The following is a 15,449-nucleotide window of genomic DNA, read 5'->3' as shown; positions in this document are numbered from 1 at the left end:
GTGCAGCCGTAAACTGGGGCTCCTCGGTGCAGGCCGGCTCCTACAACATGGCTCTCACCCAGTGTGTGGCCCTCAACCAGGTGGGGGACCATGTCAAGAACTACAGGTCGGTGACAGGATCCTATAGTTCCTTTCTGGAATGTTTATTTTGTTGCTTTTTGGAATTTGTGTAGGGATTAAATCTCAACTAAGTAACTTGTTAATGTTCCACTATCTGGTGTTCATCGACGAAATATTGCTTGGTCAAGGATGTCGCTTACCGTAGTTCCGGCATAGTGTGAGGAATAGCTGGCTGTTCAATACAAACATCCATTTAACTGGCTAAGAAGATCAACACTAACTTTGTTTACCCATACCTGTTTAATATGAGGCTAGGTGGTCTAGAGATACTATATTTTCAATGTCTGTTATCCTCGGCCTTTGCATGGTTAGACTGACCTTTGCAGCTAGACTAATCCTCGTTAATTTTCCTTCCTAAATGTTATCAATTAAATTCGACAGGAGTTTGAAAGCAGAGGACAGAGAGTGATTATGTGGAACCACTGCACTAATGGCGCTTTTCCACTGCAGGGCCTCGCTCGGCTTAGTACGGTATGGCTAGGCCTTGTTAGGCCTTGTTAGGACAGGCTCACTTTATGCTGCGTTTCCATTACAGTTTAGGAACTGGGGTAGTAACTATAGTAACGCAGTGTAGGCGGAGCCGTGGCGTCATCTTCAATGTGAAACACAAAACCAACATCAGCCGTTAGCTGTTAGCCCTCAGAGCTCACAGCTCCTCATATCTGTTCAGAAACTAGACAAAAGTTAAACAAGTACAAACCACAGACTGTCTGTGTCATGGCGAATACAGTCGCTGGTTCATTTATGTCTGTAGGCCGTTGTTGTGAGTGTGGACGGTCGGAGCATATACAACGTTAGCTTAGCCGATCTCCATTCAGAAAACACGCATTTTAAAAGGTTTTTCGCCTGCCGTCTGTCTGCAGACTTGTCAAAGCATTAATTCATGGTTTTTACTAACCGGTATCAGTATGTTGTTACTTTGGCATCATTTTGAAACGTGTATTACAATTAAATCACAGTAAAATATGTTCATTTTGTTGTAGTTGCCAGCGATTCTCTCACTAGTTTAGCATACTCAGCCCGGTTGTTGGCCCGGAAAGAACCTCGATTTTGGAGAGCCAGAAAACTGTGAAAAAGTACCCGCTAGCTGGAACTACGCCTAGTGGAAACGCAACCAAAAACAGGCCGGGCACGGCACACTTAAACAGCGCTCCGCGCTGTAGTGGAAATGCGCCATAAGTGTGGTTAGTGAGTTTAAAAGGTGCTTGCAGGTGTATTTTGTAACTGCCTGCTAGCAATAACTACATATTAACTGTGCATACATAGGTGGTATCAATCTTCACATATTACTCTTTGACTGCAAAATCAAGTTTACTGAAGTTGCTAAAAAGTAAAAAACCTCTCTTTATCAGTCTAAGTCAAGTGAAAGTCAAAAATGATAAATGATAGAATTAATGCAATTTCTAAGAGATGAATGAAAGTGTACATGTGACTGTGATTCTTGGCTGTAGGCCGCAGTGTCTGGTGCTGACCGGTCCTCCCAGCAGGAGACCAGCTCTGGTGGACCTGGTCTCCTGTCTCACAAAGAGCCTCAGTCTCATGATGTGTGGCAGTGTGGAGACTGTGAGTCCACCCCATCATGCACACACACACACACACACACACACACACACACACACACACACACACACACACACACACACACACACACACACACACACACACACACACACACACACACACACACACACACACACACACACCTCAGTGAACATTACATATTGATGATGTAAAAACACAAGAACAATATGTTTTTAAATACATGTTTATGAAAATGCTATGTTTCAGCAGTCGTGGAGGAAGTAGTCATATCCTTTACTTAAGTAAAAATACTAATACTACACTGCAAAAATACTCAATCATACTGTAGGTAAAGGTTCTGCATTGAGAATGGTAAAAGTAATTAAGTGTAATCAGGAAAATATACTTAAGTAAAAGTACTCATTGCAGAACAAAAATCACATTTGAGAAGCTGGAACTGTTAAATGTTTTTTACGCAGCACAATACTTAAACAATTATTAAGATTACTGCCAATTTTCTGTCAACCAAGTCACTTTTTTAGGTGTACTTAAGTATAATGTTGGAATGTTAACTCTAAATAAAAACATCATATTTGGGTAACACTTTATATTAAGGTACACAAATTAACCATCAACTAGTTGTTAAAGGTGGGGTAGGTAATTTTGGAGAAACCAGCTCGAGATCGCTAGAATTTGAAAATACACAGCCGGAAAAAATCTGCCACTTCCTTACAGAGCCCCTCCTCCAACACACACGAACGCGCACATGACCAATGAGGGCACAAGATAAGTTTGTGCACAGATGGAAGGCTGACAGGCAGGTAGGCCATCCAGTTATTTTAGCCGGGCCGGCTAAAATGATTGGTTGTGCTTTTTACAGTATTACGGCTTCCACAGATGACATTTTTGTATGGATTTGTTGACAAAGCACTTAAAATATTCATTGCTATCGGGATGTTAAGAGCATTCCATGGAATGCAACAAAAAGTGTCTCTCGAGCCGGTTTCTCAAACTTACCTACCCCACCTTTAATTAACATGCATATTAGCAGTATATTGGCTCTTTAGTAGTCATTATAAAACACTTATTAATGCCTTGTTCTACATGACCATATTCTACAAGTAATAAGCCATTAGTTGAGAGTTTATCCTCAATAACCCTCTAATTAGTGCTGATTTATTGCAAGTAAGGAAGTTGTTGTACATGAGTTTTGGTCTGCTCAATATGGGCCTAATAAGGCAGTAGTACCACAAGAATAGTAATTCTCCCATAATAACACTTAACAAATATGATCTATTCTTATGTAACAAGACATGAAACTATAAGTGTTAATTGTGTCTAAATAACTCAAAATTAGGTATTTATATCTAAGAACATGTTACCTATTTTAAAGTGAAGTCTTGTTCATAACCAATACGCTAGTAGTTTGACTCTAATTGACCTAAACAGGTTCCCTATTCTAAAGTTGCCTCCTCTTCACACTTTGTAAATACATTATAGCACACAACTACTGAAATTAACCTGAACAGTACATGAACAAAGTAGGCACACGTTGAAATATCTGTTTTATTAATGAACCACTATAGAGAGGTTCAAACACATACCAAAACATGTGAAGTTTCTCCAAGGCTGAGAACACATAGCAGCCTGTACTTTTTAATAAAAACAGATTTTTAACAGAGTTTATGTAGTTGTGATCATACTGTGGGACCTGCTTGTATACTTACACACTAGGTGTACTGTTCTCTCTGTGTTGTACTGTCTCAGTGTGAACATAGATTAAACAGCCAGCCAAACTCTTTTGAGAGCCAGGGAATGAGCAGCCATGCTCCTTTATTGACTTATTTGCAGTCCAAACTATAAAAAAATAAGTTACAAGGCACTTAATGATCTCATACATGCAAGTGTAACATACACAGATTAACACATAGGACCGCTAAGTGTAAACAAGGTAAATATAGCTAATGCTAGCTGTACAATAAGCATGTATACAGGCTAGTATGGCTAACAATAGCATGTATGCTAACGCTAGCGCGAATGCTAATGCAAATGCTTGCGCGAATGCTAACGCATTTTCTCATTGTGTTTAAACATCTCCACATGTCATCACATAAACACAATACATGTTACTAATCCTTACAGTGTAAGTGTAAGGCTCACACTTACATTACAGTCATTGCTTTCTAACGGAGTTGACCCTTTTACTCTTCAGGTTGCATAGGGGAAATTAGTAGCAGTCTACTCATGGATGTCTACTGCCATGCTATTCAGTTCACTTTCTCCTACTTCCTGTACCCGGTTTCCTGTCTAACCTTCAGTATACATTTTACAAAAATATAAATGTGCAAATATGAAACATACAGGTCAATATCACCTTGCTATTGGTAGCTGAACTGTCAATACCCCAAAACATATTCTTAGATATAAATACCTAATTTTGAGTTATTTAGACACAATTAACACTTATAGTTTCATGTCTTGTTGCATAAGAATAGATCATATTTGTTAAGTGTTATTATGGGAGAATTACTATTCATGTGCTACTACTGCATACATGCCAACCTTTCCAAATCCAAAAGAGGTAGGTTTGCGTGCAGCAAATGTGCATGCCCAAACTAGGTAATCAGAATAAATGGAACCCCAGTAATTACATGTAGAAACCATGTATTTAACATATATTACATCATTTTATGCATTTTTCAGAAAAAGTGGTAGTTTGGTAAACAGTGACATCAACGACATGTTTGGTCTGTAAAATGTCCAGAAGTAAAAGAATGGGAGATAAATATCCCAAAGTCTCCACATTTTATTATATTTTGTGTGTTTCTGGTCCTCTTTCAGTTGAGACAGTGTAGATGAAGGATGTGTCAGGATGTAGAACTCTTGTGTGAACATTGGATAAAGCCAGGTTCATATTCTTGTTTCATGTTGTTGACATATTAGTCAAAGGTTTGCACAGAGCGAAATATCTTTGTGTTGCGCCATAAATCAGAAAATACTGCATTAAAAAAGTCATTTCCTGCATGTTTTTGCAGTGTGATATAAATAATGTACAAGCTTTCAGATTGCTGTAGTTCACTAAGCAGAGACATTAACAACATGTTTGGTGTTGAAAATGTCCGAAAAAGTGAAAGAATGGGAGATAAATATCCCAAAATCTCAAAATGGTATAATATTTTTTTTGTGTTTGTGGTCCTCTTTCAGTTGAGACACTGTAGGATGCTTCCGGAAAAGACCAAACACTGGATGTCTTTCAGTCGCCAACATGTGTTTTCGAGACACTGATATTAACGGGGAAACCCTGCAGGACTCAAATGCCTCGTCTCTGTTCCCCTAAACTCTTTTGGGACTGATGACTGGTTATTATCAGTCCCGGGGGACTGCGGCAGGCTGGCTTGACTGTGTTTTCCGAAGTGGAGGCTGGCTTGACCGCAGTCCCGGGGGTAACGCTGCCCTTCCTCTGCACGTTGTTTCACTTTCAGAAACACAGAAGACTGTTTGTAGGATGGGATCACAGACACGCTGCAATCGGTTTCCGCTAAAAGTCGAGTCCAGTGTCTATGGAGTGTCATTTTAATTTTTTTATAATTTGGGAAGAATGAAATTCGGTAGGAAAAGCCGGCTAAATCGGTAGGCGATAGAAACATGTCAAAAGCGGTAGACTACCGCCCAAATCGGTAGGGTTGGCAGGTATGCTACTGCCTTATTAGGCCCATATTGAGCAGAGCATATTAAGACCAAAACTCATGTACAACAACTTCCTTACTTGCAATAAATCAGCACTAATTAGAGGGTTATTGAGGAAAAACTCTCAACTAATGGCTTATTACTTGTAGAATATGGTCATGTAGAACAAGGCATTAATAAGTGTTTTATAATGACTAATAAAGAGCCAATATACTGCTAATATGCATGTTAATTAACAACTAGTTGATGGTTACTTTGTGTACCTTAATATAAAGTGTTACCCATATTTGTATAATTCTCTTGTGTGTTAAAATCTGAATCTATAAAAGTAACTAGTAACTTAAGCTGTAAACTCAATGTAGTGAAGCTAAAGTACAATATTTCCATTTATATGGTATTGGGTTAGAAGTATAAAGTAGCACAGAGAGAAAATAGTAAAGTACTTGAGTGCATGTACGTAGTTACCTCCCACCACTGTCATACAGTCGATCCAATCATTTTCCATGTGACCCTGTCCCTCAGGCTGGTCCCTCCCCATCAGTACTGGAAGATGCGAGCTGTGAAGGTCATGTGATCTGGTTGAACCAACGGAAGGTCAAGTCATTCTACAGAGGTGTGGCGGCTGCAGATCTACGGTCAGGAGTTAACATTCTGCTGCAGGTGGGATTTCACCTCATCTGTTATATAAAGAACTGTCTCCATCTACTGAACTGTGTCGGCCCACTCATGGTGGCGTGGTAACTATAGGTCAAACAATTCTTTTCAGAACAAAACACAGTAGACAACCAGCTCCGGACCAATCGGCAAGGATCTTAGAGTTGACAAAATGCTGCCTTCACATTAAAATGAGAACTACAGCAGAGACTAGCAGCATCTTTACAAATAAGTGAAGAGACTCTTATAATATCACATGGCGTCTGTAGCAGGTGGATAGTTTGAGGAACATTATAGGTTGACTGTGTGAAAAGAAAATGTTTTATTGACACAATGATATAAATAAAAATACAAAAAAGATCACTGCACACTGCAAATAATGACCAACAATAATGATTTTTTTCATGCAACTTTTGGTCCCACAATGCTTAGTCATATCTTGTTATTATTTCCACTTTCTGCACTGACATTACATTAGCATAGAGCAGCGTTTCTCAAAGTGTGGGGCGATGTGATAGGTGGGTCGCGAATGGACGCGATGAACGGGAGATTATTATTATTATTTTTATTTTTTTTAAATACATGTTTTGGACCTCAGGCCGGAATCGAACCTGGGTCCTCGCGGGCGGTAGTGGACTGTTACAGCCGGAGACTCGCAACGGCGGGTGTTTGCGGCGGCGGATGCGGTATCGGCGCTGTGAAAGTCCACGGCATTACATTACATGTCATTTGTTAGACGCTTTTATCCAAAGCGACTTACATACATTCAGTACTGTGGACAATCCCCACAGGAGCAATTTGAGGTGAAGTGTCTTGCCCAGGGACACAACGACATGCTGACTGCAGTGGGACTCGAACTTGCTATCCCCTGATTCGAAGTCCAGCACAGCACACCATCCACTGAGCCACAGCCTGCTCACACACACACAACTGAAACCAAAATCATTTACACACATATGTACAAATCTCTCATACACACATGTGAAACGCTCACACACACACACACACACACACACACACACACACACACACACACACACACACACACACACACACACACACACACACACACACACACACACACACACACACACACACACACACACACACACACACACACACAGCGTTGCAGTCGGGAAGTTAAGCAATGTGGAGCGGCACCTCACCACTTCATAAGGAGTTTAACCGTGACACTTTTTCAAAATCCCGTTTGTGTCCCCCCACTTTACAAATAGGCCTATGTTTATTATTATTTTTTAACACAAGCCGTCATCGCCACGGAGGAGCACACAGCCTCTGTGAGCGAGCGAGACAGAGAGAGAGAGAGCAAGAGAGCACACCTTCATCTATTTAATATAGCCTTGTTGTAAAAAATAAAGTAAGAAATCATTCCAATGTGTACTATAGGACAGTAAAAAAAAAAAACAGTTTAAAAGGGGAGTGATTAGTAAAATATGCATAAATAGAAAGAAAGAATGCTATAGGTAACATAAGATAAGAATAAACAAGTTTAAAGTGGACCTATCATGCTATATTTAAATGATATATTGTAGGGCCATACCTATATAAGGTATATTTATACGTTTCTGTTTTCAAAATACCAAACAGATCATGCATTTTAGCCATGCCTCATTTCGCTCTATGTGCTGTTTGCTGTCTACGGGGCTGATTCTGCTGACCACGCCCCCCTGCAGGAGAGGTGAGCCGTGCTCTGATCAGCTGCTGGGCTGTCAGAAGAGGGGGAGAAAAAGAGATCTCCGTCCTCCGTGTTTTATTATATAGAGTCGTTATTCATTTGTTTTAAAGCTCAATAAATAACAAAGAAGACCTTTGACCGGCACTTTTCTAATTTTGTCCGGAAGATTTAAACTTTAACGGACATCTTGACCGGCGAAAGTAACTGAAACTGAAACTCTGCCGCACGGTCCCCTCGTTCCTTGGAAGAGGCGGAGAGGTGGGTGTTTGTCATCTGCTGGTGGACTAACCGGAGAGAATTACAGTGCTTGCCTCGATGGGGAGGGATTGCATTGAGCAATCCCTCCCCGCAAGCGTTTGCAGCGGGAGCAAACGCTTGCCTCGGGGAGGGAGAAAAAAAGCCACAGCGGAGAATAAACAGAAGGGTAACCATGGTAACTATGGGCTGGAAGTCTTCTTCGCTGCTTTTGTGGCAGACTACAGCGCCACTTACAGGCCTGGCATATGTACTACAGCGTCTCCAGCGCTTTCGAGCGGCAATGGCCGGCCGTGGCCCAACCCCACATTCCCCTGATAGGTGGAGAGTTGGCCCAATAGCCGTAGCGCCACTTCTGTGACGACATAGAAGTGTTCAAATCTGGATCAGTTTTTATCAGATCCGTTGCAGCCCCTTTTTTAGAGATTTGGGTATGGAGGAAAAGAGAGAGGGTTGTGTTTTCTGACACTTGGTGAGTTCCCTGGAACACCGGGGACACATATTCATGTATACAAGACGTACAAAAGTGCATTTTGCATGATAGGTCCCCATTAAATGATTTGTTATTGGTTGTGATCATATTCTAAAGATGTTTGGATTATTGAAAAGTGTACAGCTCCCTTTCATCTGAGTGTTGAGAGCTGTATCCATCAGTTCATGTTGTGCTCAAAGTGCACCAGATTGATGCATTTCACTTCAACATTTAAAAAAACATCTTCCAGGAGGTGAGGTCCACCTCCAAATAAAGCAGGTTAAAATAATTAAATTACATACATTTTCTTTTAGTAAACACTGAAAACGGGTCCCACAGACCCAAACAGCACACAAAGGTTAAAGGTCAGCATATAATAATGTTCAAATGTGCTAAATATATACACTGCAAAAAACAATAAAAAGAGGAGTAAAAGTAGCTCACGACTTGTTTTATTTTGTGAAAGTAGCTCTCATCCTAAAAAAGGTTGGTGACCCCTGCTCTAGATTATGTTCATCCATCATATAGTACACACCCACTATTCAACAAAATGTTAGTTTTGGAACACATTTTCAGTGTCTATTCTTTGTATATTCACTGCAGTAATTCATGAAAACCAGTAGTCCGAGACAGTGTTTACAGCTTAATAAAAATGTGGTGATGATTAATGGGTTTTGTGTTCATTTAAGAGCAGTTAAAACAGACCGGTCCAATTTGAGCGGGAACACCAAAGTAAGGGGGGAGAAATGAACACGACAGCAGGGTTAAAAATGAAAAACAAAAACACAATCCAAAGTCTGAACATGTAGCATTGTCTTCTTTTCATTTGTTGCTGACGTTAGTTAAACAGAACTGGTGAATCTCTCAGAGGGCCTGAGAGGTTGAACATGCTTTGTGACACAGACCTTTTTTTATCTCTTCTTCTCTTGTTGCTGTCTGTCCACCAGGGGGCAGGTCTGGGTCGTATCAAGCCCAATGTACTGCTGATGGGCTTCAAGAAAGATTGGCAGAGTGACACACCTCAGGCTGCACACAACTACATAGGAATACTGCAGTGAGTCCAGCGAGGATCCATTCACCTTTTTCTGTGTGCTAGTATGGCCGTAAGGGTATTTAATCCACGGCAAGTTCCAACACTAGTTGTACTAGTGTAAGCCAAAATGCTCATTAGTTAACTAGTAGGAGTGCCTTTTGACTTTACTTGTTGACAAGTTTTTCACACTTTCTTGAACTAGTTAGCTAGCTTAGGCCAAAATGTTAACTAGCTAACAAGCATAATCCAATGATTCATCAGTGATTTTGGATCTATCTAGTTAACTAGTGCAAATAATGTATGCCACTAGTTAACGTGTCTGCTTAGTTTCTGCTTCATTTTTTACTAGTTGACATGTCAGAGCTTTTACAGCTTACTAGTTAACTTGACTGTTAGTGTCACTCACTCCAGAGGTCCAGAGGGCCACTAGTTCATCAAAAAGCTGACTAGTTGGGACTTTGGTGCTACTAGTGCAGCTCCTGGCGGCTTATGTAGGAACTAGTCAGACAAAAGTGCCACTTGTTGCTGTAAAAGAGTGACTTGTAGAATTCTTTGTTCAACTAGTAAAACAGAGTGCCAATCTAATGTGACCAAATGTCTAATAAGTGGTCAACAAATAGCTAACTTGTGTAGGCTGCCATCTGATATCAAGAATATGGAATAAATACTCAAACGGCTTGCCATATGCTTGTGTGTGTGTGGTGTACTTCTGAACGATGAATCATAATTTTTGTAATAAAGCTTTTCTGTGTGTTTCAGTGATGCCTTCGACCTGCAGTACGGAGTGTGTATCCTGAGACTGAGGGAGGGGCTGGATGTCTCTCACACGGCTCAGTCACATAGTGAGAGCCTGGTTTCTCACTCAGGGGGGGGAGCACAATGACAGTAAACTCATGAATGACCTCCGACTGCTGCTGCTGCTGCTGCTACACCCGTGTTAACTAATGTCCACATCCATCTATTATCATTATCATTTACAAACTTTATATTAATCAATATACATAACAAGTGACACTGTTTTTATTTCAGTTAATCCAGGCTTTGATGAAGGACACGAGAGAATACCTGTCCCTTCCCGGATTCAGACAAGAACTTCATGTTTGTATATCCATTATCATATCATCTGGAGGTATATAGGATTGTGGGGAAAGAATGGAATGGGTAAAGGCGGGAAAAGGATGCATTCTAAAGTCAGGGGGGGGGTTCCGTCCAGATGTGATTACAGGCCCCAGTAACAAGAATCAGCCATAGGAGAGTTTTGCATACGATTTAACAGAAAGGCTTGAAGTGTGAAGGAAGGGAAGGATAAAGGGATGGGGAAAGGATGAGGTAGGAGAGAGAGTGGATGAATGGAAAGGAAACAGAGGGTGTGTCTAGACTTTAGAGAAGTTTAAAGGATGATGAGAGAAGTGGTTAAGGCCTGAAGTTAACTAATACATTTATTTTAGTAGAAAAATCAACTCTAAAAACATGTTGTTTGATCGAAGTTCCGGATGTTTAAGATAAGAATTACTTTATTGATCCCAATTTGGGAAATGTTTGCGTTGCAGCAGCATAAAAAGACAAGGCATTGTACATTAGAGAAATTAAAAGACTATAAATAAACAATCCAAAATGTAAACATCTCAAATAGAAATAAAATAGCATTAAAAAAGTAGAAAATATACAGGTTGAAATACAAATTTACATTAACAAAATATAAAGCAGGACATTACAGTATATATACATTAAGTGTGTAAGGAATGGAATATTAACTAGAAAATGCATTTCCTGCTGAAAATGCGTGTGAATGCTGTAAGCCGCGAACATTTGTTGCTGAACTTGGCTGAAAAGGCAGAAAAAGCTGAATATTTTAATAGCTGAATGGTGTCTAGCTGTATTTAGCTACATGCACCAAGTAGGCCTAAGTGTGTTGCTGAACTTCGAGGAAAAATGCAGAAAAGTGAAATTATTTGGATTAAAATTGTTAAAGCTCAAATGCATTGCACTGACCTTTTGTGTACTTTCGGGTCAATAATGTGGCTCTTTGGGCAGTTTATCTGAAGGTGTGAGGCTGGTGCTCTGAGGAAAGATGAGGCTGAATTTACAATGGGCCTTAATGGAGACATGTGAAAAGTCTCAAGGGGCATTTTGTTGAATTTCTTTGATTATTTATTTTTATTTTTCAACCTAAGAGAGGTTTTCCTATGTTTTTCATGAAAAATGATGTCCTAAGAGTGTGGCAGGTTTTAAAAAAATGTTTAAGGCGAATTTCAGGCTCTCCTACTTTTGTTGTGAGATCAAAGCACTCCATGATGGATAACAGCCTGTTAAGTGTTGAGGACTGCTCCATGAATGTAAAAGATTAAACGAGAAAGAATGGTGTCCGATTTAGCTAAGCGCAGTGTCAGAGGTGGGAGAAGTACTCAGATCTTGTACTTGAGTAAAAGTAGAAGTACCCAGATCTTGAACTTGAGTAAAAGTAGAAGTACTCAGATCTTGTACTTGAGTAAAAGTAGAAGTACCCAGATCTTGAACTTGAGTAAAAGTAGAAGTACTCAGATCTTGTTCTTGAGTAAAGTAGAAGTACCCGTGTAGGAATACTCTGTTAAAAGTAAAAGTCCTGCATTCAAAATGTTACTCAAGTAAAAGTAGAAAAGTATTAGCATCAAAATATAGTTAAAGTAGCGACAGTAAAAGTAGTCATTGTGCAGATTGGTCCATTTCAGAATAATATATATGATATGTTTTATAATGATTGATCATTAAAGTGTTCTCAAAGCTGGTAAAGGTGCAGCTAGTTTGAATGACTTTGTATACTGCAGGGTAGCTTGTGCATTTACTCCAGGTGGAACTAAAGTCTGATTTAACACTTGATTATATTTCACATCATTCATCCAGATCTGTAAAGTAACTATTAAATACATGTAGTGGAGTAAAAGTACACCATTTACCTCTGAATTGTAGTGGAGAAGAAGTACAAATTAGCAAAAAATGGAAATACTTAAGTATAGTACTTGAGTAAATGTACTTAGTTACTTTACACCACTGCCCAGTGTTGACTTGAATTACCATTAAGTCTGTTAAAGTACAAATGTGGGATGGAAGTTTTGAGTTATGAGATCATGCGTTAGGGGGGGCACCCCGGTCTGTCTGTCGTAGAGAATTAACAGACAAACTGTCTGAATGTGCCGGTTATAAATGTGCTTGGAAGGTGATTAGAGTTGAGTTGGGTCCTGCTCCCGAACCTAAGTTAACTAATTAACCTTATTTCTTAAATGTATCATGGCAAATGGTCAAATCTACTAAACCTGACCTGAGTGGCCCTTAAATCTGGGACAATTAAAACTGTCAATGGCACTGAATAGAACATGTTTAACATTTGTGAACTTAAAAACCTGCTAATCCAATTAACCGATTTTATTATAATGTAAAAAATTACTTTTTGTTGTACATTCAAAATTGTTTGCAGCTTCTGAATTCATTGAACCAGGACCTCAGTTGAGTACAATGTTCCAGAAAAATCAAGGGAAGAAGACCATCGATGTGTACTGGCTGTCTGATGACGGAGGTCTGAACATCTAACCATCCATCACATCTTCTTCTTACTTCAAGAATATTATCACAGGTTGTACGTGTGTGTGTGTGTGTGTCTGTCTGTCTGTCTGTCTGTCTGTCTGTCTGTCTGTCTGTCTGTCTGTCTGTCTGTCTGTCTGTCTGTCTGTCTGTCTGTCTGTCTGTCTGTCTGTCTGTCTGTCTGTCTGTCTGTGTGTGTGTGTGTGTGTGTGTGTGTGTGTGTGTGTGTGTTTTAACCAGGTCTGACCCTGCTGCTGCCCTACCTGCTGACTCGGAGGAAGCGCTGGGCCAGATGTAAGGTCCGAGTGTTTGTGGGGGGGGAGACAGAGCAGAAGGACGAGCAGAGAGAGAAGTAAGTACTTTGATTTAATTGTGCCTTCGAGATGTAAACAGCTGATGATGAGCGCTATGACGACTGAAAGCCCCAGACAGTGACAGTGAGTGAGTTAACAGATATATGAGAAGTAAAGCCGAGGTCAACTGACGGTACATATGATAAGGCTTAATCATTAATACCTCCAGTTAATTAAAACCAGCAAAACTTATTTTGTGGCAACTAAGGAGACAGAAACAAGGTATTTAAACAACTCACATATACTCCACTGAAACAGTTGACATGGCAACATTTTCCTAAAATACCTGTTTACACATTCAGCAGAGCCGTGCTAGGAGAAATGTTAGTCGTGATTTCAAGACCACTGCAGGGATTTACAAATGAGAAAACCTAATTGTACATACATTTACATTCTCTTCTCAGGGTGTTGGCACTGATCAAGAAATTCCGCCTTGGTTTCCATGACGTTGAAGTGCTTCCTGACATCTACCAAAAACCCCAGCTGGGAAAGTAAGGCTGCCACAAGTTGAGAGAATGAAGCAAAGCACCGACAACAGGGAAGAGATCGGCCTTGTGCGATTTGAAATGTGATGATTCATGTTGAGCTGGGTTAACCATCTTTGAAAAAGCAAAAATTCCATGGGGAAAATATGTATAGATACTGTAGAGTTAATGATGGATCAGATCCTAAATGTTATAACACCCAACGCCTTTATGTTCACCAGCTCTTATAAATTGTCCATATTTCACAAAACAAAAACATTGAAATTGCCAGGAAAAGTGTTTAAAAAACATAGTTAAAAGGAAGGAATTCATTCAGACTTGTTTTACTGTAGAACTGTCTGCAGTTACTCATGTTCCTGGCTTGTCTCTGTGTGCTTCAGTGTTCATCAGTTTGAGAATATGGTGGGTCGCTTCAAGATTGAAACAAATCCCAAACAGGACTCTGATTGTGATCTACCAAGACAAGAGGAGCCGTCGATGATCACTGACCAGGATCTGGAGAGGAACAGGGCCAAGGTTTGACACACACACACACACACACACACACACACACACACACACACACACACACACACACACACACACACACACACACACACACACACACACACACACACACACACACACACACACACACACACACACACACACACACACACACACACACACCAAACGTTTTCCCCTGTCTTTTTCTTTAAATGTTGTACTTTCTCTGCGTGATCCAGTCTCTTCGTCAGATTCGTCTAAGTGAGGTTCTGCAGGATTACTCCAGAGAAGCTGCTCTGATTGTTATGTGAGTACGGTCATTTTTATTTTTAGTCCATGAGAGTTCTTCTTTATTACAAAGAAGACAATGCAGAGTTACTACATGGCTCTTGATTCTTAGCCTGCCAGCATACACAGGCCCAGTATAATCACTTTGTCTTTAAGTATTTACTTATACATTTTGTATTTCATTATAAGTAGTAACAAACTGTTCAAGTTATTAATTTGACTCTAATTACTACTGACAGCACCATGCCAGTGGGGAGGAAAGGGGTGTGTCCCAACACTCTCTACATGGCCTGGCTGGACTTCCTGTCTCGAGATCTGAGAGCTCCCATCCTATTGGTCAGGGGAAACCAGGAAAACGTCCTCACCTACTACTGCCAATAAATGTCTCCATGAGAACAGTATACAGCTCTGGAAAACAATAAGAGACCACTGCAGCATTATCAGTTTCTCTGGTTTTACATATAGGTATGTGTTTGAGTACAATGAACATTTTTTTTATTTTATTCTATAAACTACTGACAACATTTTTCTGTGTTGGAATTCAACAGTCACTGAAATGGAATGGCTGCAGAGATTGAGATTTAAGAAACATTTGGAGTGGTCTCTTCATTTTTTCAAGAGCTGTAGATACTGAACCTCAAAGTATAACTCTTTAACATTGTGACAATTTCAGATTAATGTATAGATTTAGACATGTCGATGCCTTGATGACTAAAGATGATCATCTAATCCTTATATTAATCCTTATCTAACCAGTAACATGTAATATTAATGAATGATTCCTTTAATCACCATGTTCTGGACACTTAAACCTGTTGATGATGCACACATTAAAGAATTCCTG

General features: G+C 40.0%; 1 protein-coding gene across 1 annotated transcript in view; it reads left to right on the top strand.

Annotated features, from left to right (window-relative positions):
• The window catches only part of slc12a3 (solute carrier family 12 member 3), a 73,063-nt gene extending 58,074 nt beyond the window's left edge, over window positions 1-14,989 (top strand). The window contains exons 15-26 of the mRNA XM_034132929.1: window positions 7-106; window positions 1,572-1,683; window positions 5,851-5,988; window positions 9,353-9,459; window positions 10,198-10,280; window positions 10,468-10,536; window positions 12,890-12,988; window positions 13,234-13,345; window positions 13,751-13,837; window positions 14,212-14,347; window positions 14,557-14,624; window positions 14,845-14,989. Coding sequence (XP_033988820.1) covers window positions 7-106; window positions 1,572-1,683; window positions 5,851-5,988; window positions 9,353-9,459; window positions 10,198-10,280; window positions 10,468-10,536; window positions 12,890-12,988; window positions 13,234-13,345; window positions 13,751-13,837; window positions 14,212-14,347; window positions 14,557-14,624; window positions 14,845-14,986 — 1,253 coding nt within the window. The 3' untranslated portion in view covers window positions 14,987-14,989. The remainder of the gene's footprint in view (window positions 1-6; window positions 107-1,571; window positions 1,684-5,850; window positions 5,989-9,352; window positions 9,460-10,197; window positions 10,281-10,467; window positions 10,537-12,889; window positions 12,989-13,233; window positions 13,346-13,750; window positions 13,838-14,211; window positions 14,348-14,556; window positions 14,625-14,844) is intronic.
• Window positions 14,990-15,449: the final 460 nt, after the last annotated feature.

This window comes from Trematomus bernacchii, unplaced genomic scaffold (assembly GCF_902827165.1).
Source record: "Trematomus bernacchii unplaced genomic scaffold, fTreBer1.1, whole genome shotgun sequence".
Lineage (NCBI taxonomy): Eukaryota > Metazoa > Chordata > Actinopteri > Perciformes > Nototheniidae > Trematomus > Trematomus bernacchii.
This window is presented reverse-complemented; position numbering and strand designations above follow the sequence as displayed.